This window comes from Triticum aestivum, chromosome 2A (assembly GCF_018294505.1).
Source record: "Triticum aestivum cultivar Chinese Spring chromosome 2A, IWGSC CS RefSeq v2.1, whole genome shotgun sequence".
Lineage (NCBI taxonomy): Eukaryota > Viridiplantae > Streptophyta > Magnoliopsida > Poales > Poaceae > Triticum > Triticum aestivum.
Genome location: NC_057797.1, coordinates 526,578,505 through 526,605,222, shown reverse-complemented (window position 1 = coordinate 526,605,222; position 26,718 = coordinate 526,578,505). Strand labels below are relative to the sequence as shown.

General features: G+C 41.1%; 2 protein-coding genes and 3 non-coding genes across 5 annotated transcripts; all 5 read left to right on the top strand.

Annotated features, from left to right (window-relative positions):
- Nucleotides 1-18,860: 18,860 nt before the first annotated feature.
- LOC123189239 (uncharacterized) lies at nucleotides 18,861-21,697 on the top strand. The gene is made up of 2 exons (XM_044601610.1): nucleotides 18,861-19,097; nucleotides 21,292-21,697. The coding sequence occupies exons 1-2, from the start codon at nucleotides 19,022-19,024 to the stop codon at nucleotides 21,501-21,503; spliced, it is 288 nt and encodes a 95-aa protein (XP_044457545.1). The 5' UTR covers nucleotides 18,861-19,021; the 3' UTR covers nucleotides 21,504-21,697.
- LOC123038524 (small nucleolar RNA snoR103) lies at nucleotides 19,592-19,698 on the top strand. The gene has a single exon (XR_006417909.1). It is a non-coding gene; the product is annotated as a small nucleolar RNA snoR103 (small nucleolar RNA).
- LOC123038525 (small nucleolar RNA snoR103) lies at nucleotides 20,537-20,641 on the top strand. Its single transcript, XR_006417910.1, has one exon. It is a non-coding gene; the product is annotated as a small nucleolar RNA snoR103 (small nucleolar RNA).
- LOC123038522 (small nucleolar RNA snoR103) lies at nucleotides 20,714-20,818 on the top strand. Its single transcript, XR_006417907.1, has one exon. It is a non-coding gene; the product is annotated as a small nucleolar RNA snoR103 (small nucleolar RNA).
- Nucleotides 21,698-22,266: 569 nt separating the features above from the next.
- Nucleotides 22,267-25,415, top strand: LOC123189238 (protein disulfide isomerase-like 5-2). The gene is made up of 5 exons (XM_044601609.1): nucleotides 22,267-22,613; nucleotides 23,308-23,411; nucleotides 23,498-23,868; nucleotides 24,196-24,503; nucleotides 24,818-25,415. Exons 1-5 carry the CDS (start codon nucleotides 22,401-22,403, stop codon nucleotides 25,061-25,063), a joined length of 1,242 nt encoding a protein of 413 aa, XP_044457544.1. The 5' UTR covers nucleotides 22,267-22,400; the 3' UTR covers nucleotides 25,064-25,415.
- Nucleotides 25,416-26,718: the final 1,303 nt, after the last annotated feature.

Below are 26,718 nucleotides of genomic sequence, written 5' to 3'. Positions count from 1 at the left end.
AAATCACGGCGAAGGTTTCAGGCCAATCGGAGTTACAGATCTCCATATATACACGAAACGGTGAAACAGAGCCAGAGGAGAACGCAGAAACAGAGAGAGAAAGAGAGACAAATCCAATCTCGGAGGGGCTCTCGCCCCTCCCACGCCATGGAGACCATGGACCAGAGGGGAAACCCTTCTCCCATCTAGGGAGAAGGTCAAGGAAGAAGAATAAGGAGGGGGGCTCTCTCCCCCTCGCTTCCGGTGGCACCGGAGTGCCACCGGGGGCCATCATCATCACCGCGATCTACACCAACACCTCCGCCATCTTCACCAACATCTCCATCACCTTCCCCCCTCTATCTACAGCGGTCCACTCTCCCGCAACCCGCTGTACCCTCTACTTGAACATGGTGCTTTATGCTTCATATTATTATCCAATGATGTGTTGCCATCCTATGATGTCTGAGTAGATTTTCATTGTCCTATCGGTGGTTGATGAATTGCTATGATTGATTTAATTTACTTGTGGTTATGTTGCTTTCCTTTGGTGCCCATCATATGATTGCGCGCGTGGATCACACCATAGAGTTAGTTGTATGTTGATAGGACTATGTATTGGAGGGCAAGAGTGACGGAAGCTTCAACCTAGCATAGAAATTGATGCATACGGGATTGAAGGGGGACCAATATATCTTAATGCTATGGTTGGGTTTTACCTTAATGAACGTTAGTAGTTGCAGATGCTTGCTAATAGTTCCAATCATAAGTGCATAGAATTCCAAGTCAGGGATGACGTGCTAGCAGTGGCCTCTCCCACATAATACTTGCTATCGGTCTAGTAAAGTAGTCAATTGCTTAGGGGCAATTTCGCAACTCCTACCACCACTTTTCCACACTCGCTATATTTACTTTATTGCTTCTTTACTTACAACAGCCCCTACTTCTTATTTACCTGCTCTTTATTATCTTACAAACCTATCCAACAACACCTACAAAGTACTTCTAGTTTCATACTTGTTCTAGGTAAAGCGAACGTCAAGCGTGCGTAGAGTTGTATCGGTGGTCGATAGAACTTGAGGGAATATTTGTTCTACCTTTAGCTCCTCGTTGGGTTCGACACTCTTACTTATCGAAAACTGTTGCGATCCCCTATACTTGTGGGTTATCAGCTAGCAAACTTAGTAAATGGGATTTCAGCTTTATCATATCTATAGAGAGAATTTACCTTTACTACCTGTGTCGGGTTATCAAGACCATGAGTTTCTTCAATAGGTAAAGGATTAAGGTCATATGTTTCTTCAACGGGCGGTAAATTAAGACCATGTATTTCTTCAATAGGAGGTAAATTCTTAACATCTTCGTCTTTAATACCTTTTTCTTTCATAGATTTCTTTGCCTCTTGCATATCTTCAGGACTGAGAAATAGAATACCCCTCTTCTTCGGAGTTGGTTTAGGAATAGGCTCAGGAACTGGCTCCGGAGGTGTCCAATTATTTTCATTTGTCAACATATTATTCAATATAATTTCAGCTTCATCCGGTGTTCTTTCCCTGAAAACAGAACCAACACAACTATCCAGGTAATCTCTGGAGGCATCGGTTAGTCCATTGTAAACGATATCAAGTATTTTATTTTTCTTAAGAGGATGATCAGGCAAAGCATTAAGTAATTGGAGAAGCCTCCCCCATGTTTGTGGGGGACTCTCTTCTTCAATTTGCACAAAATTATATATATCCCTTAAAGCAGCTTGTTTCTTATGAGCAGGGAGATATTTAGCAGAGAAGTAATAAATCATATCCCGGGGACTACGCACACAACTAGGATCAAGAGAATTAAACCATATCTTAGCATCACCCTTTAATGAGAACGGAAATATTTTAAGGATATAAAAGTAACAAGAATTAAATCATTCAGTTTAGTAAGATGTGCCACAACAGTTTCAGATTCATAACCATGAAAAGGATTAGATTCAACCAAAGTAATTATATCAGGATCAACAGAGAATTCATAATCCTTATCAGTAACACAGATAGGTGAAGTAGCAAAAGCAGGGTCAGGTTTGATTCTAGCATTTAGAGATTGCTTATTCCATTTAGCTAATAACCTTTTGAGTTCATATCTATCTTTGCAAGCTAAAATAGCTAAAGAAGCTTCTTGATCAAAAACATAACCCTTAGGAATAACAAGTGACTCTTCATCATCACTTTCATCAGTATTATCAGATTCAATATTTTCAATCTCTCTAGCCCTAACAAGTTGTTCATCAAGAAATTCGCCAAGTGGCACAGTAGTATCAAGCATAGAAGTAGTTTCATCATAAGTATCATGCATAGCAAAAGTGGCATCATCAATAACATGTGACATATCAGAACGAATAGCAGAAGCAGGTTTAGGTGTCGCAAGCTTACTCAAAACAGAAGGTGAATCAAATGCAGAGCTAGATGGCAGTTCCTTACCTCCCCTCGTAGTTGAGGGGTAAATCTTGGTTCTTGGATCTTTCAAGTTCTTCATAATGATAAGCAGATATATATTCCAAGTGACTCAAAGAATAGAGCTATGCTCCCCGACAATGGCACCAGAAAATAGTCTTGTTAACCCACAAGTATAGGGGATCGCAACAGTTTTCGAGGGTAGAGTATTCAACCCAAATTTATTGATTCGAAACAAGGGGAGCCAAAGAATATTCTCAAGTATTAGCAGCTGAGTTGTCAATTCAACCACACCTGGAAACTTAATATCTGCAACAAAGTGTTTAGTAGAAAGGTAATATGATAATAGTGGTAACGGTAGCAAAAGGTAACAATAGTAAAAGTAATGTTTTTGGTATTTTGTAGTGATGATAGCAATAGCGATGGAAAAGTAAATAAGCGAAGAACAATATATGGAAAGCTCGTAGGCAATGGATCGGTGATAGAGAATTATGCCGGATGCGGTTCATCATGTAACAATCATAACCTAGGGTGACACAAAACTAGCTCCAGTTCATCAATGTAATGTAGGCATGTATTCCGAATATAGTCATATGTGCTTACGGAAAAGAACTTGTATGACATCTTTTGTCCTACCCTCCCGTAGCAGCGGGGTCCTTACGAAAACTAAGGGATATTAAGGCCTCCTTCTAATAAAGTACCGGAATAAAGCATTAACACATAGTGAATACATGAACTCCTCAAACTACGGTCATCATCGGTAAGTATCCTGATTATTGTCACATCAGGGTTAACGAATCATAACACATAATAGGTGACTATAGACTTGCAAGATAGGATCAAAAACTCTCATATATTGATGAAAACATAATAGGTTCAGATCTGAAATCATGGTACTCGGGCCCTAGTGACAAGCATTAAGCATAGCAAAGTCACAGCAACATCAATCTCAGAACATAGTGGATACTAGGGATCAAACCCTAACAAAACTAACTTGATTACATGATAAATCTCATCCAACCCATCACCGTCCAGCAAGCCTACGATGGAAGTACTCACACACGGTGGTGAGCATCATGAAATTGGTGATGGAGGATGGTTGATGATGACGATGGCGATGGATTACCCTCTCCGGAACCCCGAACGGACTCCAGATCAGCCCTCCCGAGAGGTTTTAGGGCTTGGCGGCGGCTCCATATCGTAAAACGCAATGAATCCTTCTCTCTGATTTTTTTTCTCCACGAAACACAATATATAGAGTTGGAGTTGGAGTTGGAGAGGCACTAGAGGGCCCACGAGGTAGGGGGTGCGCCCTAGGGGGGCAGGCACGGGCGCGCCCCCCACCCTCGTGGACAGGTGGTGGGCCCCTGGCCTTCATCTTTTGCAGGTATTTTTTATATTTTCCAAAAAGTTGCTCCGTGAAGTTTCAGGTCATTCCGAGAATGTTTGTTTCTGCACATAAATAACACCATGGTAATTCTGCTGAAAACAGCGTCAGTCCGGGTTAGTTCCATTCAAATCATGCAAGTTAGATTCCAAAACAAGGGCAAAAGTGTTTGGAAAAGTAGATACGACGGAGACGTATCAATATTCTTATTATTGGGGACGTGCATATCCCCGTTGAGGTAACATAGTGTTATTCAAAATTTCTCCGGTTTCATGTTACTCGAAATGAGTTTGTTAACAAGACCTGATCAACCTTGTTAGTGGATTCCTTTTGATGAGCATGAGATGGATGATGTTAGAAAATACAACTCTCTGTACCTTCTTTTTTACTTTCTGTTATGTATATTAAATAAAGCAAAAATAGTATTTTTTCTGTTTGTTTTCTAAATTATCCATGCAATAAAAAAATACCCCGAAAATAAAAGTTCTCCGAATGCCCTGAAATTTAAATATGATTTTTTTTCTGGAATATTTGAGAATATCTGGCACTGAGAACACAGCAGGGGGAGCAAGCACTTGGCCACGAGGGTCCAGGGCGCGCCCCCTGCCTCGTGGGCCCATGGTGGCTCCCCTCCACTTATTCCAGCTACCACACACTCTTTCTTCCTCCCACAAAAATCACCAACTAGCTCAAACCCGTGTTCAAGCTCATCTTGCTGCCATTTTCGATCTCCTAGCTCAAAGCTCCATTCACAAAACTGCTTTGGGGGATTGTTCTTTGGTATGTGACTCCTCCAATGGTCCAATTAGTTTTTGTCCTAGTGCTTTATTCATTGCAAATTTCTGCTCTTAGGTGACCCTGTTCTTGAGCTTGCATGTCAAATTTATGTGGTCAAAAGTAGTTTTGATGCATGATATTGCCTCTGGGCACTTGTAGGAGTAGTTGCTATTGATATTATTGAGTTTGGTTCACTTTTATTTTGAAGTTACTAAAAATTTCAGAAATTTTTCAGAGGAAGAAATATGTTTAGGAAAATGTACCAAGGTGGTTCTTCAAGGAAGCAAGGACCCAGGCCCGCAATACACAATGCGGACGAGGAACCACCAAGAGACCCTCAAGTGCGGCCTTGTGAATGGCCATCAGAGGACTTCATGATCCAAGCAGGAATTAAAGAGGAATTTGATGCATATGTGCGTAATGCTGATCTGGAGAGCTTCGAGGCAGATAAGTGCCATCAATACCTCTATTTAACTGATTCATTTGTGAGAAGGTTTAAATTCTCATCATCACGCAATTCTCAAAATGTCCTGTTTGATCTTTATGATAAATCTTATACCATGTACTTAGAATATTTTAACACTGCCTGTAAACTCCCTCAGTGGGGTGATATAAGTGAACCTCGCAAATCTGAATTTAGAGATTTTCTTGCTAGTATTACAGTGGGGCAATCTAGAGATGTAACACAAGCCACCATAGGGAGCATTCATTTCCCTGCTATACATTATTTTGCTCTCTTCATAGGTAGATGCATAAATGAAGCATGTCACATGTCTATACCTGATCTTAGCGTTCTCAGGAGCGCTGTTTTAGGAGATAAACAATACAACTTGGGGGCTATAGTTGCACGTAGGTTGCATAATAATCGTATTCATGGAGATTTCTTTGGTGGAATTTATGCAACTTGTATAGCTAACTTTCTTGAGATACCCATACGTGGAGATGATATTGTGTTGCCCCCTTCTTATCTAGATTATGATGCTATGGTTCGTCATCAGTTTATTGAGAGGAACGATCAGTTCCTCCAGTACCGACTAATCTTTGACAGATGATGCACCTATCACGTCGCTCTCCCTGCTCCTACTTTCTTTGACTTCCAGGAAAAGGGGAGATATGTTATAACTAGGGAGGAGGCGACAGAGTATGAGAGGAGGGCGGAGACAGCTCGCCTCCAAGCTGCAGCTCATAAGGAAATTGCCGCTGCATCTCAGTATGACCCCAGCTACAACTTTGGATATCCGCCAGGCCAGCCGTGGCCATAGAACAACTTAGGCCAAAAGCCTAAGCTTGGGGGACTACATATTTTTCACCGACATTACATTCCTGTTCACACACTCATGCTAGTTGTCGGTGCTCATACTTTTTCACTGTATCATCCATGCTAGTTTATGTTCCCTTTTCATGCTTTCTTCTTGTGTGTTTGATAAACCTTAAGAAAAACCAAAAAAATAGTTGTAGCTCTTAGTTAGTTTACTTTTCATGCTGTAGTAGTAGTAATTAAAAAGAAAACCCAAAAGATTTCTTGTTCTTCTTTTGCTTGTTGGGAGCTTTCCCGTGTAAATAGTTTTATTTCTGTTCTTTGGGGGTCGAGAGGAGAAGACCATGATTAAAATGTTGAGTGGCTCTCATATGCATTATTGTTGATCTAACAAAGAGCCCAAATTACCTTGTCTTCTCTCTTGAATTGAATGCTTGCAGAATCCAGCTTAGTCCAATGCACGTGCACTATTATTATTATCCACACTATTCGGTCATGCAAGTGAAAGGCAATAATGATGATTACATGATGAACTTATTGAGATGAGAAAAGCTGGTATGAACTCGACCTCTCTTGTTTTTGTAAATATGATTAGTCTATCGTTCCTGATTCAGCCTATTATGAAAGAAACATATTTGCAATGACAATTAGAGATTATAGTTGCTTATGCCATGCTTAATTAGCTAGGAGCTTATAATGGTTTACCTTGCGTGCCAACATGTTATTAAAATGGTTGTGATGTGCTATGATAGGGTGGTATCCTCTTTCGAACGATTCGAGTGGCTTGACTTGGCACATGTTCACGCATGTAGTTGAAACAAAATCAACATAGCCTCTACGATATTTATGTTCATGGTGCATTATATCCTACTCATGCTTGCATTCGGTGTTGATTAATTTTAATGCATGTTCATGACTGTTGTCGCTCTCTAGCTGGTCGCTTCCTAGTCTTTTTCTAGCCTTCACTTGTACTAAGCGGGAATGCTGCTTGTGCATCCAATTCCATAAACCCCAAAGTTGTTCCATATGAGTCCACCATACCTAACTATATATAGTATATACCTGCCGTTCGAAATAAATTTGTATGTGCCAAACTCTAAACCTTCAAATAAGCATTCTGTTTTGTATACTCGAATAGCTCATGTATCAACTAGGGTTGTGTGTATCTTCCATGCTAGGAGGGTTATTCTCAAGAGGAGTGGACTCCGCTCCTCACTCACGAGAAAAGGGCTGGCCACCGGGATGCCCAGTCCCATGCTTTATGCAAATCAATCAAAATAACTGCAAACAAAATTCCCCCGGGACTCTTGTTAGTTGGAGGCACTCGTTGTTTCGAGCAAGCCATGGATTGATGCTTGTTGGTGGAGAGGGGGTATAAAATTTACCATTATGTTTGGGAACCGCCTATAATGTGTGTAGCATGGAAGATATCGAGATCTCTCGGTTGTTATGTTGACAATGAAAGTATACCGCTCAAAATATTATTCATATCTATTTCAAAACCGAGCTCCGGCACCTCTACAAATCCTTGCTTCCCTCTACGAAGGGCCTATCTATTTACTTTTATGTTGAGTCGTCACCCTCTTATTAAAAAGCACGAGTTGGAGAGTGCACCACTATCATTTGCATCCATTAATTTTAGTTTACATTGAGTATGACTTGACTGGATCTCTTTTACCATGAATTACAATGTCTAGTCAGTGTTTGATCTTTAAAGGTGCTCTGCATTTATGTTTTGCGGTCTCAGAAAGGGCTAGCGAGATACCATCTTGTCATATCATATCATGATTATTTTGAGAAAGTGTTGTCACCCGAGATTTGTTATTATTGCTCGCTAGCTGATTATGCCATTGATATGAGTAAACTTGAGACCTAAATATTATTGTGAATATGGTTAGTTCATAATCTTTGCTGAAAACCTGAATGCTGGCTTTACATATTTACAACAACAAGAGCAAACAGAGTTTGTAGAAGTTTTTCTTTACCACTTTCAGTTTATCAACTGAATTGCTTGAGGACAAGCAAAGGTTTAAGCTTGGGGGAGTTGATATGTCCCCGTCGTATCTACTTTTTGAAACACTTTTGCCCTTGTTTTGGACTCTAACTTGCATGATTTGAATGGAACTAACCCTGACTGACGCTATTTTCAGCAGAATTGCCATGGTGTTATTTTTGTGCAGAAATAAAAGTTGTCGGAATGACCTGAAAACCAACGGAGAATTATTTTGGAATATATAAAACATACTGGAAGAAAGATCCACGTCAGGGGGCCCACCACCTGTCCACGAGGTGGGGGCGCGCCCTACCCCCCTAGGCGCGCCCCCTGCCTCGTGGGCCCCCTGACGCTCCACTGACCTCAACTCCAACTCTATATATTCGTGTCCGGGGAGAAAAAAATCAGAGAGAAGGATTCATCGCGTTTTACGATACAGAGCCGCCACCAAGCCCTAAACTCTCTCGGGAGGGCTGATCTGGAGTCCGTTCGGGGCTCTAGAGAGGGGAATCCGTCGCCATCGTCATCATCAACCTTCCTCCATCACCAATTTCATGATGCTCACCGCCGTGCGTGAGTAATTCCATCGTAGGCTTGCTGGACGGTGCTGGGTTGGATGAGATTTATCATATAATCGAGTTAGTTTTGTTAGGGTTTGATCCCTAGTATCCACTATGTTCTGAGATTGATGTTGCTATGACTTTGCTATGCTTAATGCTTGTCACTAGGGCCCGAGTGCCATGATTTCAGATCTGAACCTATTATGTTTTCATCAATATATGAGAGTTCTTGATCCTATCTTGCAAGTCTATAGTCACCTATTATGTGTTATGATCCGTTAACCCCGAAGTGACAATAATCGGGATACTTACCGGTGATGGCCGTAGTTTGAGGAGTTCATGTATTCATTATGTGTTAATGCTTTGGTTCGATACTCTATTAAAAGGAGGACTTAATATCCCTTAGTTTCCATTAGGACCCCCCTGCCATGGGAGGGTAGGACAAAAGATGTCATGCAAGTTCTTTTCCATAAGCATGCATGACTATATTCGGAATACATGCCTACATTACATTGATGAACTGGAGCTAGTTCTGTGTCACCCTAGGTTATGACTGTTACATGATCGATCGCATCCGACATAATTCTCCATCACCGATCCAATGCCTACGAGTTTTTCCTATATTGTTCTTCGCTTATTTACTTTTCTGCTGCTACTGTTACCATCACTACAAAACCCAAAAATATTACTTTTGCTACCGTTACCTTTTGCTATCGCACCACTACTATCATATTACTTTGCTACTAAATACTTTGCTGCAGATATTAAGTTTCCAGGTGTGGTTGAATTGACAACTCAGCTGCTAATACTTGAGAATATTCTTTGGCTCCCCTTGTGTCGAATCAATAAATTTGGGTTGAATACTTTACCCTTGAAAACTGTTGCGATCCCCTATACTTGTGGGTTATCAGTTTACGATCTTTAGATCATGTTTCTTATAATGAAAACCTTAGAAAAAAGGTTCCTATCGATGTTCTAGCTGATAGGATTTCTGAGTTTAATGATAATTTTTCTATCCAGAACAATGGGTTAGGTTTTTCTCTTGAACAAAGACTTATGTCTTTTTGCCAAAAGAATGCTTATAATGATGAATTGGTTGTGCAATATGAGGGGCCAAAGGAGGAACCAATACCTCCCGAGATTGATCTTGGGGACTTTTGTCCCGTTAAATTTAGCCCTTTTGATTACCTTTTCCTGCCACAAAGAGAACTTGCTGCTGAACGTAGGGAGTATGAGACGAGTTTTCGCAATTTGCCTTATCATTATTATGGCAATACCTAGATCTATTCTTGTTTTTATGCCTAGCTAGGGCGTTAAACGATAGCGCTTGTTGGGAGGCAACCCCATTTTATTTTTTGTTCTTTGCTTTTTGTTCCTGTTTAGTAATAAATAATTCATATAGCCTCTGTTATGATTGTGTTTTTATATTTTAATTAGTGTTTGTGCCAAGTAAAGCCTTTAGGATCTTCTTGGGTGATTATTGTTTGATCTTGCTGATAAAAATAGAAAGTATGCGCTCATAAAAATAATTTTCATTTTTTACTAGAGAGCGATAAAATACCAATTCAAACTGCAGCAGATCAATATACAAATTTTCCTGGCCATCCTATTTTTCAGAAATTTTGGAGTTACAGATTGCTACAGTCTGTTCTGTTTTTGACAGATTCTATTTTTCGCGTGTTGTTTGCTTATTTTGATTTATCTATGGCTAGTATCGGGGGGTATGAACCATAGAGAAGTTGGAATACAGTAGGTTTAACACCAATATAAATAAATAATGAGTTCATTACAGTACCTTAAAGTGGTGATCTATTTTCTTATACTAACGGAGCTCATGAGATTTTCTGTTGAGTTTTGTTTGTGAAGTTTTCGAGTTTTTGGGTAAAGATTTGATGGATTTTGGAATAAGGAGTGGCAAGAGCCTAAGCTTGGGGATTCCCATGGCAGCCCAAGGTAAAATTTAAGGACAACCAAAAGCCTAATCTTGGGGGATGCCCCGGAAGGCATCCCCTCTTTCGTCTTCGTCTATCAGTAACTTTACTTGAGGCTATATTTTTATTCACCACATGATATGTGTTTTGCTTGGAGCGTCTTGTATGATTTGAGTCTTTGCTTTTTAGTTTACCACAATCATCCTCGTTGTACACCTTTTGGGATAGACACGCATGAATAGGAATTTATTAGAATACTCTATGTGCTTCACTTATATATCTTTTGAGCTAGATAATTTTGCTCTAGTGCTTCACTTATATCTTTTTAGAGCACGGTGGTAGTTTTTTTATAGAAATTATTGATCTCTCATGCTTCACTTATATTATTTTGAGAGTCCTTTAGAACAACATGGTATTTTGCTTTGGCTATAAAATTAGTCCTAATATGATAGGCATCCAAGATGGGTATAATAAAAACTTTCATATAAAGTGCATTGAATACTATGAGAAGTTTGATTCCTATGATTGTTTTCAGATATGAAGATGGTGATATTAGAGTCATGTTAGTTGAGTAGTTGTGAATTTGAGAGATACTTGTGTTAAAGATTGTGATTCCCGTAGCATGCACGTATGGTGAACCGTTATGTGATGAAGTCGGAGCATGGTTTATTTTTTGATTGTCTTCCTTATGAGTGGCGGTCGGGGACGAGCGATGGTCTTTTCCTACCAATATATCCCCCTAGGAGCATGAGTGTAGTACTTTGTTTCCATAACTAATAGATTTTTGCAATAAGTATGTGAGTTCTTTATGACTAATGTTGAGTCCATGGATTATACGCACTCTCACCCTTCCACCGTTTCTAGCCTCTCTAGTACCGCGCAACTTTCGTCGGTACCATAAACCCACCATTTACCTTCCTCAAAATAGTCACCATACCTACCTATTATGGAATTTCCATAGCCATTCCGAGATATATTGCCATGCAACTTTCCACCATTTCATTTATTATGGCACGCTTCATCATTGTCATATTGCTTTGCATGATCATGTAGTTGACATCGTATTTGTGGCAAAGCCATCGTTCATAATTTTTCATACATGTCACTCTTGATTCATTGCACATCCCGGTACACCGCCGGAGGCATTCACATAGAGCCATATTTTGTTCTAAGTATTGAGTTGTAAGTAAATAAAAGTGTGATGATCATCATTATTAGAGCATTGTCCCATGTGACGAAAGGATGATGGAGACTATGATTCCCCCACAAGTCGGGATGAGACTCTGGACGAAAATAATAATAAAAAAGAGGCCATAAAAAGAGAGAGAGAAAAGGCCCAAATAAAAAAAATGAGAGAAAAACAGAGAAGGGGCAATGCTACTATCCTTTTTCCACACTTGTGCTTCAAAGTAGCACCATGATCTTCATGATAGAGAGTCTCCTATTTTGTCACTTTCATATACTAGTGGGAATTTTTCATTATAGAACTTGGCTTGTATATTCCAATGACGGGCTTCCTCAAAATGCCCTAGGTCTTCGTGAGAAAGCAAGTTGGATGCACATCCACTTAGTTTCTTTTTGAGCTTTCATACACTTATAGCTCTAGTGCATCCATTGCATGGCAATCCCTACTCACTCACATTGATATCTATTGATGGGAATCTCCATAGCCCGTTGATACGCCTAGTTGATGTGAGACTATCTTCTCCTTTTTGTCTTCTCCACAACCACCATTCTATTCCACTTATAGTGCTATGTCCATGGCTCACGCTCATGTATTGCATGAAGATTGAAAAAGTTTGAGAACACCAAAAGTATGAAACAATTGCTTGGCTTGTCATCGGAGTTGTGCATGGTTTAAATATTTTGTATGATGAAGGTAGAGCATAGCCAGACTATATGATTTTGTAGGGATAGCTTTCTTTGGCCATGTTATTTTGAGAAGACATGATTACTTTATTAGTATGCTTGAAGTATTATTATTTTTATGTCAATATTGAACTTTTATTTTGAATCTTTTGGATCTGAACATTCATGCCACAATAAATAAAATTACATTGATAATTATATTTGGTAGCATTCCACATCAAAAATTCTGTTTTTATCATTTACCTACTCGAGGACGAGCATGAATTAAGCTTGGGGATGCTTGATACGTCTCCAACATATCTATATTTTTTTATTGTTCCATGCTATTATATTATCTGTTTTGGATGTTTAATGGGCTTTAATATGCTCTTTTATATTATTTTTGGGACTAACCTATTAACCAGAGGCCCAGTGCCAGTTTCTGTTTTTTTTGCCTATTTTGGAGTTTCACAGAAAAGGAATACCAAACGGAGTCCAAACGGAATGAAACCTTCGCGATGATCTTTCTTGGACCGAAAGCAATCCAGGAGACTTGGAGTCGAAGTCTGGAACTCCACGAGGCAGCCACGAGGCAGGAGGGCACACCCAGGGGGGGGGGGGGGTAGGCGCGTCCCCACCCTCGTGGGCCCCGCGTAGCTCCACCGACGTACTTCTTCCACCCATATATACTCTTATACCCTATATCGATCGCAGAGATCCACGAAACCACTTTTCCACCGTCGCAACCTTCTGTACCCGTGAGATCCCATCTAGGGGCCTTTTCCGGCGATCTGCCGGAGGGGGAATCAATCACAGAGGGCTTCTACATCAACACCATAACCTCTCTGATGAAGCATGAGTAGTTTACCACAGACCTTCGGGTCCATAGTTATTAGCTAGATGGCTTATTCTCTCTCTTTGATTCTCAATACAAAGTTCTCCTCGATGTTCTTGGAGATCTATTCGATGTAATACTCTTCTCCGGTGTGTTTGCCGAGATCCGATGAATTGTGGGTTTATGAACAAGATTATCTATGAATATTATTTGGTTCTTCTATGAATTCTTATATGCATGATTTGATATCTTTGCAAGTCTCTTTGAATTATCAGTTTAGTTTGGCCTACTAGATTGATCTTTCTTGCAATGGGAGAAGTTCTTAGCTTTGGGTTCAATCTTGCGGTGTCCTTTCCCAATGACAGTAGGGGCAGCAAGGCACGTATTGTATTGTTGCCATCAAGGATAAAAAGATGGGGTTTATATCATTTTGTTTGAGTTTATCCCTCTACATCATGTCATCTTGCTTAAAGTGTTACTCTATTCTTATGAACTTAATACTCTAGATGCATGCTGGATAGCGGTCGATGTGTAGAGTAATAGTAGTAGATGCATAATCGTTTCGATCTACTTGACACGGACGTGATGCCTATATTCATAATCATTGCCTAGATATTCTCATAATTATGCGCTTTTCTATCAATTGCTCAACAGTAATTTGTTCACCCCCCGTAATACATGATATCTTGAGAGAAGCCACTAGTGAAACCTATGGCCCCCTGAGTCTCTTTATTATTATATTGCATCTCTTTTATTTACATCGCATCTCATTTACTATTTCGCAATCTTTACTTTCCAATCTCTACAACAAAAATACCAAAAATATTCACTTTACTATCTTTATCAGATCTCACTTTTGCGAGTGACCGTGAAGGGATTGACAACCCGTTTATCGTGTTGGTTGCAAGGTTCTTGATTGTTTGTGCGGGTACTAGGTGACTTGAGCATTGTCTCCTACTGGATTGATACCTTGGTTCTCAATAACTGAGGGAAATACTTACGCTACTTTGCTGCATCACCCTTTTCTCTTCAAGGGAAAACCAACACATGCTCAAGAGGTAGCATGTAACTCTTTTGCGGTGTGTTTGTTGGGATCCAGTGAACTTTGAGTTTATGATCAAATCTATCTTTTAATATCCATGAAATTTATTTGAGTTTCTTTGATCTCTTATATGCATGATTGCTTATAGCCTCGTATTTCTTCTATGATATTTGGGTTTTGTTTGGCCAACTTGATCTATTTATCTTGCAATGGGAAGAGGTGCTTTGTAGTGGGTTCGATCTTATGGTGCTTGATCCCAGTGGCAGAAAGGGAAACGACACGTATGTATCGTTGCTACTAAGGATAAAACGATGGGGTCTATCTCTACATAGATAGATCTTGTCTACATCATGTCATCGTTATTATTGCATTACTCTGTTTCTCCATGAACTTAATACACTAGATGCATGCTGGATAACGGTCGATGTGTGGAGTAATAGTAGTAGATGTAGGCAGGAGTCGGTCTACTAATCTTGGACGTGATGCCTATATAATGATCATTGCTTGGATATCGTCATAATTATTTGAAGTTCTATCAATTGCCCAACAGTAATTTGTTTACCCACCGTTTGCTATTTTTCTCGAGAAAAGCCATTAGTGAAACATACACCCCCCAGGTCTTCTTTCTCATATATTTGCCTTTGCGATCTATTTTCCTTTGCTTTTATTTTCAGATCTACTAAACCAAAAACCCAAAAATACCTTGCTACACTTTATTTTATTTGCGATCTATTTATCCAATCTATTACAACTTTTTTCCGTCACACACCAATTTCTGGCACCGTTGCCCGAAAGGGATTGACAACCCTTTTAACACGTCGGGTTGCGAGGATTTGTTATCTGTGTGCAGGGGCTGTTTACGTTGTGTTGCTTGGTTCTCCTACTGGTTCGATAACCTTAGTTTCATATATGAGTGAAATACCTACCGTTGTTGTGATGTATCATCCCTTCCTCTTTGGGAAAATACCGACATAGCTTCAAGCGACATCATGGTCGGGCTTTGAGTCTGACTCAATTTCACACCTTGTAACACAGGCAAGAACCCTTTCTTTGACTGATCCATTTTGAACTTCTTCAAAACTTTTTCATGGTATGTGCTTTGTGAAAGTCCTATTAAGCATCTTGATCTATCCTTACAGATCTTGATGCCCAATATGTAAGCAGCTTCACTGAGGTCTTTCATTGAAAAATTCTAATTCAAGTATCCTTTTATGCTATCCAGAAATTCTATATAATTTCCAATCAACAATATGTCATCCACATATAATATCAGAAATGCTACTGAGCTCCCACTCACTTTTTTGTAAAAACATGCTTCATCATAAGTCTGTATAAAACCATATGCTTTGATCACATCATCAAAGTGTATATTCCAACTCTGAGATGCTTGCACCAGTCCATAGATGGATCGCTGGAGCTTGCACACTTTGTTAGCACCTTTAGGATCGACAAAACCTTCTGGTTGCATCATATACAACTCTTCTTTTAAGAAATCCATTAAGGAATGCAGTTTTGACGTCCATTTGCCAGATTTCATAATTATAAAATGTGGTAATTGCTAACATGATTCAGACAGACTTAATCATCGCTACGGGTGAGAAAGTCTCATCGTAGTCAACCCCCTGAACTTGTCGAAAACCTTTTGCGACAAGTCGAGCTTTGTAGACAGTGATTACCATCAGCATCTGTCTTCTTCTCAAAGATCCATTTATTCTCAATGGCTTGCCGATCATCGGGCAAGTCCACCAAAGTCCATACTTTGTTCTCATACATGGATCCTATCTCATATTTCATGGCCTCAAGCCATTTATCGGAATCTGGGCTCATCATAGCTTCTTCATAGTTCGTAGGTTCGCCATGGTCTAATAACATGACTTTCAGGACAAGATTACCGTACCACTCTGGTGCGGAACATGTTCTGGCCGACCTTGTCCAATAGTAACTTGATCCGAAGTTTCATGATCATTATCATTATCTTCCTCTCTAGTTGGTGTAGGCAAAATTGGAACGGTTTTCTCTAACGTTCTACTTTCCAATTCGAGAGAAGGTACATTTACCTCATCAAGTTTTACTTTCCTCCCACTCACTTCTTTCGAGAGAAACTCCTTCTCTAGAAAGGACCCATTCTTGGCAACAAAGATCTTGTCTTCAGATCTGTGGTAGAAGGTGTACCCAATAGTTTTTAGGGTATCCTATGAAGACACACTTCTGCAATTTGGGTTCGACCTTATCAGGCTGAGGCCTTTTAACATAAGTGTCGCACCAATATGACCAATATGACCTAAACGGCAATGCCACAAGTATGTTGCACTATCATTATCAACTTTGCATCTTTTGTCATCAATATTATGAATATGTGTATCACTATGATCGAGATTCAACAAGAATAACCATTCATCAAGGGTGCATGACCATAAAATATATTAGTCATATAAATAGAACAACCATTATTCTCTGACTTAAATGAATAACCGTCTCGCAATAAACAAGATCTAGATATAATGTTCATGCTCAACGCTGGCACCAAATAACAATTATTGAGGTCTAAAACTAATCCTGAAGATAGATGTAGAGGTAGCATGCCGATGGTGATCATATCGACCTTGGAACAATTCCCGACGCGCATCGTCACCTCGTCCTTAGCCAATCTTCGTTTATTCCGCAGCTCCAATTTCAAGTTACAAATATGAGCAACTGAACCAGTATCAAATACCCAGGAGCTACTACGAGCATTAATAAGGTACACATCAGTAACATGTATATCAAATATACCTTTGTTCACTTTGCCATCTTGCTTATCCGCCAAGTATTTGGGGCAGTTCCGCTTCCAGTGACCATTCCCTTTGTAGTAGAAGCACTCAATTTCAGGCTTGGATCCAGCTTTGGGCTTCTTCATGGGAGTGGCAAACGTTGGGTCGGGTCGGGCTTGTAAAAGCTCGACCTTCCTTTCTCAAGCCCGAGCCTGACCCGAAATCAAGTCCGAGACCCGAAAAGCCCGACCCGGATGTTGTTTCCTAGTGTACACACGTGCAAGCCCGGCCCGATATACAGAAAAAGAGAAGCTCGAGTCCGGCCCTAACTACCTGCCAGGCTGCAAAACAAGGCCCGAGCCCGGCCCGGCTTGGCTGTCCATGCCTGGGTTTAGGTTAGACTACTTAATGCTATAGGGGTTCTTTGGATCATAGCCCTGAGGTTGCCGCACCAAAAAATTGGCGTTAACTGCTAGGGCAGGTGATTGCTTGGTTGGACACCAAAAATTTGAAGCCACGCCAAAATATTGGATGGCTGTTCAGTTTTTGCACCCACGAGCTGGCAAAACGCCGGCAACGGATTCCCTCGCCAATATATTGGCACGCCAGCTATTGGCAGGGCAGGCACGACCGGGATTCAGACAACCCCATAACAACAATGGTTGGGGAATTGCTTGATATAGAGAATGGGAACTGGGATATGCATGCAGATGCATGCTGAAAACTTGGTTGAGCCAGATGTGTCCATGATCACTATAATCCTAGTTGGAAGAGCATAGGAGGCCCTGTGGGCGTGTCACTCGTAGATGCTAGGAAATTTCTTTGTCATGTTAGCTTACAAATTGATTTTGGAAGTCATACGAGATACTGAATCAACCTCGAGCTCAGGAGGAAAGGATAAGATATTTTGGAAGAAATTGTGGCTCTTGATACCCCTCGAAGTGTGGATTTTTTTGGTTGTGTGTGATTAAGGTTTTGTCCCTTCCATATCATCGAAGGCATATTGAGCAGATCAGGTTTTGTGAAGCTTGCAAACAAGATTAAACGACATGACATGTTTTTTTCGTGTACATGGGCTAAGCTGTTCTAGCAGGAGATCATATAAAACTACTAGTCCTACACCCTGAAACTTGGTTGGTGAACACTTTCGAGGGAATCGAGGAGACAGAACCTGGCACATGCGCTTCTATCTGCCGGCCAATTTGGTCAGAAAGAAATGCAAGACCACATGGAGAGAGTTCCCAATCCATCAAGCAGCCCGTCAAATGGGCTTTGGATGTGGTGAGTGACCTAGCTGAAACAGACAAACAAACAACTGGTTAGAGCTGTTAAAGATCCCATGCGATGGAAACTCCCGTCATGTCTTTCTTAAAGATCAATGTTGGTGCCTCTTTTTATGAGGAAACTCACCATGGAGGCATGGGTCAGAGGAGTTCGTGACCATTAGGGCAAACTTATCTCGTGCATAGGGCCTTTGATACGATGATGGGTTCTCGGCAATGGCCATGGAGGCATTTGCAGTCCCAGACGATGTCGAGCTTACGCTTGATCTGAGATATAGAACGGTGATAATTGAAATTGATGACCAATTAGTGGTAAGTTGGTGGAACACTTCAAGTGTCGATTGCTCGGAGATTGGTAGTACCTTGAAGGAAATTCAAGAGCTTTGCGGGAATTTCGAGGAATTTCGTCTTTGTCTTTACGGTGAGGGAAGCTAATGAACTAGCACATCTTTACGATAAACAATGTAGTTCTAGGATACATTGTCTTTGGATCAATTATATCCCGGTTTTTTCTCACGGATTGTGTGAGAAAGGAGTGTAATCCCACTATTTGATCAATAAAGCTCTTGATTTCATCAAAAAACATCCCGCAGAAAAAAGATTTCATCAAAAAACAAAAAACCAAACGAGATTTTTTTGTGAGTATTTTTTTTGAGGGGGTCATCATTGTAATTGAAACGAGATTTTTTTTGTGAGTAAACCAAGGAAAATGAGTGTCGAGCATCATTTTTGCCTATTCAGCCCATCTAGGCCCATGCATGGATAGGACCATTTCCAAGCCTGGAGGCCCAGCCAGCCAGAGTCACTGGCCATCCCACGCTCCTCGCAATCGCAAGGGCACAACCCTCGAAAGCCGAGTCGCAGCAGATCGGTTAAATCACCCCCAAAACGCACCCACCACCACAACTCCGGCGGCGGCGACCAGACGAACACGAGCACGAAGGCGATGGCGACTGCTCTCAACCGCGGCCTCCGCTCCGGGATCCGCCTCCTCGCCACCGGCGCCGAGGCCTCCAAGCCAGGCAAGTACCCCCCCTCCCACTATCCCTCCTCTATTATCCGATTGGGGTTTGAATGATGCGATCCGCGTCTCCGGCTGTGTACTTCTGCCCATCTCGATTGATGTGTATCTGCGCAGCGGTAGATCTGTTTGACCCGTGGAAATTACTCGGAATCTGTAACCGTAGTACCGGGCTGTTTTGGGATCGTTAATATAATTTGGGGAAATGGTTCGTCATAGGCTAAAATGGGCCCTCAGATGTGGATATGGCTGTGGTTTTCGATTGAACTGGTTATTATATAATCAGTTTTTTACATTGTCCTTCTTTGATGGATGGATCCAGCGACTAGCCTTGTCAGGAATGAATATGGGTGGGGAGTACTAGAAGGACTGACACACAATTTGTTGACTGACCATTTTATCATTCATGAACTGACGTACTACACCGATAACTTAGACTGTTAGCTGTGATGACAGTGTAACAAAATTTGATTGTAATGTCTATTTCTTGGCAAGCCGCATGAGTTGCGTATTGCTGTAAATATGGACAAAGAGTGATGTTGATGAAATTTAGGTGAGTATCGTGTGAGTTGTAGATGCTCATAAAGGATTATCGGACATGCGTTCTTAGAGACAAGAACCAGACAAAATATATTTCTGAACTAGCAGCTTGATCATTTTTAATTGGCAATTTTGCATTGCTAGTTTGTTCATCTCTATGCAAGAAAAACAGGAAACAGACTACCAGTATTTCAATACTTATCTTTCTGTGAGGAAAATACTACATAGCTTATGGCATTTAATCCTATTTCCTTGTCAGTTAGAGTCTCATAATTATGTGTATGCTACATGAGTTGCATTCATCTTTTGTTACTAAATAATAAAATGTGTATCTTATGGCAGTGAAACAACTTCTGTTCATAATTTGTAGTGTTTAATTCTTGGCAAGACACATGAGTTCTGTCTTGCTGTAGATAGGGACAAAGACTAAAATTTATGGAATGTACATGAGAATTACGTGAGTGGCAGGTGCTCCTGAAAGAACATTACACATGCATTCTTTTTTTTTGTGCGGGTGACGAAAAAGAATACCACTCAATATGTTTCTTAACTACCAGCTTTAACCAAATCACTTTCAAGCTTACTGGCAACCTTGTACTGCTAGTTTGCTCATCTATATGCCGAAACAAAACATAGCCTGCAAAGCGTTTCATGCTAAAATATTACTCTTCTTATGACACTGTAACCCTTTTTGCTCATCTGTTTTCTAATACTTGGTAGGATGTTTGATTTGTGCTGACTGTTAACATGGACAAGTAATAAAGGTCGATAGAATTTAGGTGATCATCATGTGAGCCACAGATGCTCATACATGATCATCACCCATACACCTGGGAGACTAGTACTGTTACATGATACTGTTCACCCTTTTTGCTCATCCATGTTCTAATTCTTGGTAGGCTGCTTGAGTTGCTTTCTGCTGTAAATATGGGCAAATAATAAGATTGATGGAATTTAGGTGAGCATCATGTGTCATAGAAGCTCATAAAGAACCATCACACATACACCTGGGAGACTAGTACTGTGACATGATACTGTTAACCCTTTTTGCTCATCCATGTCCTAATTCTTGGTAGGCTGCTTGAGGTGCTTTCTGCTGTAAATATGGACAAATAATAAGGTTGATGGAATTTAGCTGAGCATCATGTGTCATAGATGCTCATAAAGAACCATCACACATACACTTAGAGACTAATAGTCGGATTCTGGCATGTCATCAATATCCACCAGGGTTTTGGTGCTTGTGATTTCTATTTGTTCTTCTGTGCTTTACATAGCCTCTTATTTATTTGTATCTTCATGTGTGTTTTAATTATCGATTTGTTTTGGATTTTCGTTGCTACCAGTATTCCTTCTGTACTAACTGACATGCTGGACACGACTTTTGTCTTAACTCATCAATTATGCTCGAAAATAGTAAAAATGATACTAATGCAGAATTCTTGGCATAAGGCAGTGGACCTCATGGATCATTATAAACACTCTAGAGGTGACTACAGCAATGCAGCATGAAAATGTGAAGAACTGAAGTTTGCTGTGGTAGTTTAGGAGAACTGGGCATGTTAGTTGTGGGGATTGAATGAGTTGCGAACTCCTTTTTACATCTCTAAATTCGCTCATGCTTGCTGATTACCTGTTCTTTGTGTGTACATCAGCTTCACGTGGATTCCATGCTACCGGCGTGAAGAGGATGTCAGGGCACGGCCATGATGAGCCATACTACCTCCACGCCAAGCACATGTACAACTTGCACAGGATGAAGCATCAGAAGCTGACTGCATGGACTTCAGTGCTGGGAGCCGTAAGCATTGGTGTCGGTGTCCCGGTCTTCGCGGTCATCTTCCAGCAAAAGAAAGCCTCCGGATGAGCTCACATACCCTCCCAGGGCCTACTTATTGGACCTATTTTGAATTTAGCATTTTGTGAAGCCAAAGCTGTCACTTCACTTGACTCTTGTTGTTTCGTGTTACTCCATTTGCTGTTAGCAGATGATCTGAATCTGTAAGCTCGTTTCTTTACGGCACTGCTTTTCTGTTAATAATACAAGTGGCTTGAACTTTCCAGGCTGTGGAGAAACCCTGCAGTGTGATCCAATTCTTGTTTGCGTTCCTCTTGGCACCTGTTGACGCCTCTTTTGCACTTTGCATCTCTTTATATGCTGTCAGATAATGATTGTGTAGTTTGGTATAATCTGGCGAAAATTGCTCAAATCATGTCTGATGGATTCTTGGCGGAAATCGCGAAGTGTAAAATTGCAAGATGGCGAAAGAGGCAGATTCAAACTTTCAACTCTTTAGTGTTTGTGTGGTGGTATAAGCCTGTACTTCGGCTTGGTACTTGTTCGCTTATGTTCTACTGATGATGAATTTTAATTTTGTTTTTGAGCCTATTAAGTATTTTATAGTTCAATTGGTAAGTGAGGTAAAACATGAGAGCTTGGGTATTACAGTTATACTAAGCCTGCGGCAATTAATTTGGATTGGAGGGAGTAGATGTTACATTTGGCGTTGCAGCGGACTACGGGGCCTAACAAATTGCTCCTACCCATTTCGAGATCAGGAAAGAAAAAAAAAAAACTTAGGCCGACATGGCTCATCAAATGCGAATTTGCGTTCCTCTTTTTCAGAAGAAGAAGGGGCATAAATGAACTTTTCCCCCAATAAACCCCTTCTTCCATCAAGACAGGCAGACAGTTCCGTGGGCACCAGAACCACACCCCTTCCCGTTCAGACGCGGCGGAAGATCGAATCGGCCGCGCACGGCGATGGCGACGACTCCACCGCCGCCGCCGCTTCCTCTCCTCCTCCTTCCCCTCCTCCTGCTCGCGGCCTTCTCCGCCGCCGAGGAGTTTCCGCGCGACGGGAAGGTGATAGACCTGGACGACAGCAACTTCGAGGCGGCCCTCAGCTCCATCGATTTCCTCTTCGTCGACTTCTACGCGCCATGGTGCGGCCACTGCAAGCGCCTCGCCCCCGAGGTACTGCTGCTACTCGACCTCACACCTAACTGACCCTGTTACTTACCACTGCTCCCGAGAGGTGTGATGCGAATTGAGTTGTTTCGACTGTCCAGTATGCGAAGTGAGATGCCGCTGTGGATCTCGGCAATTGCGCGAGTTTTTTGGAAGTAGGGTAATTGAGAGTTTCGGATCGCAAGTCATTACCGGGATCTCTTGGGACTCTAGCAGGTTAGGGCGAGACCGTACAAAGTGAAATTTTATTTTAGGATTCTTATGTAGCGACCTAAATGTCAAGTGGACAATGAAATGGCACGCACCATCACTTCAATTAAGGTAGATTACTATGTGGAAGAACGGAAATTGTTGTAGCACGCCCTACCAAAATTTGCCAACCATTGGCTAGAGATTCCTTGACCCTCTGTTGGACAAAGTTTGGCAAGATTTGTAAAGAGAATGTCTGGAGAGTTGGCAAGATTCCATTGGCATCCCAACCAATTAAGATTCAAAGAAACATAGTCTGCCAACATTTTGGTACGGTAAAGGTTGGCACCAACCAAACAGACCCAGACCCATAGGTGTATCAAGATGTTTCTTTCTTGACCTTAACTAGATCCTCAAATTTTACATTTGCTTATTTCAACTGTTATAAAAGCAGGGAACTTTGGAGTATCTGTCTTGTAGGACTTAAGACTGAGAAAATGAACTGTTGCAGTTAGATGAAGCTGCACCGGTGTTGGTGGGATTGAGTGAGCCCATCATGGTTGCCAAAGTAAATGCCGACAAGTACAGGAAGCTTGGATCAAAATATGGAGTGGAGTAAGTGTTCCGCCCATAACTAGTCTGGGTTTAGAGATTTGTACATGCTATCATTATGATGTTCTTTATTTTTCTTCTGAGTGCAGTGGGTTCCCTACTCTAATGCTCTTTATACATGGGGTCCCTATTGAATACACTGGTTCAAGGAAAGCTGACTTGCTTGTCCGCAATCTTAAGAAGTTTGTTGCGCCTGATGTTTCTACTCTTGAGTCGGATTCTGCAATCAAGAGCTTTGTTGAGAATGCCGGCACAAGCTTTCCGATGTTCATCGGTTTTGGGGTCAACGAGTCATTGATTGCTGAATATGGAGGAAAATACAAGAAAAGAGCATGGTTTGCCGTCGCAAAAGATTTTTCTGAGGACTGGATGGCGACATATGATTTTAATAAGATCCCAGCATTGGTTGCAGTTCATCCAAAGTATAATGAACAAAGTGTGTTCTATGGCCCATTTGAAGGTAATTGTTAGGAAGCATTATTTTATTCCCTCCTTATGTCTATTATTCACAGTTTCTAGTTTCTTGAATCTGAGTGGTAATTTGACTAACATGTACTCCCTCCGTTCCTAAATATTTGTCTTTTTAGAGATTTCAAATGGACTACCACATACGGATGTATATAGATATATTTTAGAGTGTAGATTCACTCATTTTGCTTCGTATATAGTCGCTTGTTGAAATTTCTAGAAAGACAAATATTTAGGAACGGAGGGAGTAGAAACTTTTTAATATCTTATCGTCCCACGTTTATGAGGCTAGTAAATGGCGGTCTTGTTGTGTACACAGGACGTTTCTTGGAGGATTTTGTAAGGCAATCGCTGCTGCCTTTGACTGTCCCCATCAACACCGAGACACTGAAATTGCTGGATGATGATGACAGAAAAGTTGTCCTCGCAATTTTGGAGGATGACTCGGATGTAAATTCTACCCAGCTGGTAAAAATTTTGAGGTCTGCTGCTCATGCGAACCGTGATTTGGTGTTTGGATATGTTGGAGTCAAACAATGGGAGGAGTTTGTGGAGACTTTTGATGTTTCCAAGAGCTCACAATTGCCAAAGCTGCTAGTGTGGGACAGAAATGAAGAGTATGAACTAGTAAGTCTAACACTTACCTCAGTAATCTATTCTTGTTCCAGCTACCAGCATCCCAATGAAACCACCTTTAGTGTATCACTGTTCATCGGCGTGCTTATATTGGTTATATCGTATTCGGTAGAAGCGATATGTTTAGTCCTTTCATATTTATATGGTATTTTAGAAGTTTGAAAATTAGATATAGAGGTATGGTTAAAAATATTGAAAAGAAATACGGAAGTGTGTTTTTTAACCTGCTATTTCTGCTTAGCTTGTCAGCATCCGTTTTATAGTTCGCCATGTCGTGTAACTGACTAAAAATGCTTCTTGCGAAGGTGGAGGGTTCAGAGAAGTTAGAAGAAGGCGACCAAGCATCCCAATTAAGCCAATTCCTCGAGGGATATAGAGCAGGGAGAACAATAAAGAAGAAAGTCAGTGGCCCTTCCTTCATGGGTTTCATGCACTCTCTTGTCAGCATGAACTCATTATACATTCTCATGTTTGTTGTTGCTCTTCTCGGTGTCATGATGTACTTTACTGGCCAAGATGATACTCAGCCAAGACGGGTTCATGACGAGTGATAGCTTCTTGCATGAAAAGAAGGTTATCAACCAGGAGTTCTAGCTCGGAGGTCGTATTGCCACCTTTGAACTGTTGTTAGCCCTGAAGAGGTCAGGTTTTAGCGGTTGCTTGTGATATTCGCCGTTTCTCTGTCAGCAATCATCAGGTCCTGCATTTTCTCTGCCCCCGTTTCTGTTTGTTGGTTAGAGCTTAGCAACTAGCCCCCATGTAAAGCTAGAAACACTTCCTAATTTTGCCACTTGTGTGGAGTTTTTATTTATTTTATTGCGAGGGTTATATGGTGTATCATACTCTGCCAAACTTTTGTACAACTGAACTGATACAAGTATTAATAATGTGTGAATTGTGATCCGCTCTGTTCTTCATTTTGTCACTAAAACGGGCCCTTCTGTCCAGATTTTTCTTTGTTTGTTTTGTCAACTCTTCAGCAATGAGAAGATGAGTATTACAGTATCAGGTTTAGTTCAACACTAGAGTTTCCGGCTGGATATGTATTGCAAGATCAGTCATCAATGAATAGATGTGTACTCCCTCCGTAAACAAATACATGAGCATACTCCTATTTGTTTACGGAGGAAGTATTAAACATCCATGTACTTGTTGGAAATATGAGCAAATTACTATGAGATTTAATCTGAATAAACATATGATAAATCATGACAGCAATAGCAGAGATTAAACTAATCATGCAAACTAGCATAGTAGATGAACAAATTACATCTAAGGCACATACTAGAAATATGAATTCTACCATGATCTCAAACAAGAAGGATAGAATCACATACGATGCAGCGGGAGCAGCACCGACGACATTGAAGTTGTCGCACATGTCGTCGAGGATGAGGTTGCCGAGGTCGGGAAAGAAGTCATCGTTGGCGAAGTCGTCGCTGCCAGCAGTCGCGCGAGTACGCTCCCCAAAAACCTGATCGCCCCTCTCCCGTACAGGAGGGATGGAGAAGACTTACTTGGCGGCGCAATGATCTGGAACGGTGGTGCGAAACCATACGATGCGGCGACGGTTAGGGTAGACGTCTGCCTGACTATATAGTGTGGGTTACGTAGGTTGTGGGAGTAAAACCCACGTCTGAGTCGCGATCCAACGTCCGTTAATTATTAATTAATGACTCATTATTCTTTTCCGAGCAGCAAAAATATAGACAACGTGCATATCCCAGTCCTCGGCTCGGCTCAATCCCGCAATCCGCGGCGCGACGCGTCGTGACGAGGCGAGGCGAGCGAGGAGGAGCACGCGTGTAGGTCTCCTCTTCTCATGCTCATACAAGTGGTAGAAGAGCCCACCTTATAAAAAAGTGCAACTCTTACTCAACTTACATGGTGGGACTAAACTTTAGTCTCACTCACTTCACTCACATGTGTGCATGAATGGGCCAAGAGAATTTCAGAATTTTAGTTGAGCTTTGAGCCAAAGGCCTACTAGAAAAATTCTAATAACCCCACACAAGTCTCATTGGCACATCTCATCATTTAGTTCCAAAACATTGTTTATATACCGGTGCTCAGTGGAGACTGTAAAGTTGAACTTCCACTCAGAGATTTATGCTACACCAGATCACAACTTGAATAGTGGACTATGTCTTGAACTACAAATTTTCTGCGAGACTAGTTCCACACAAATTCTTGACCGATACTGGGC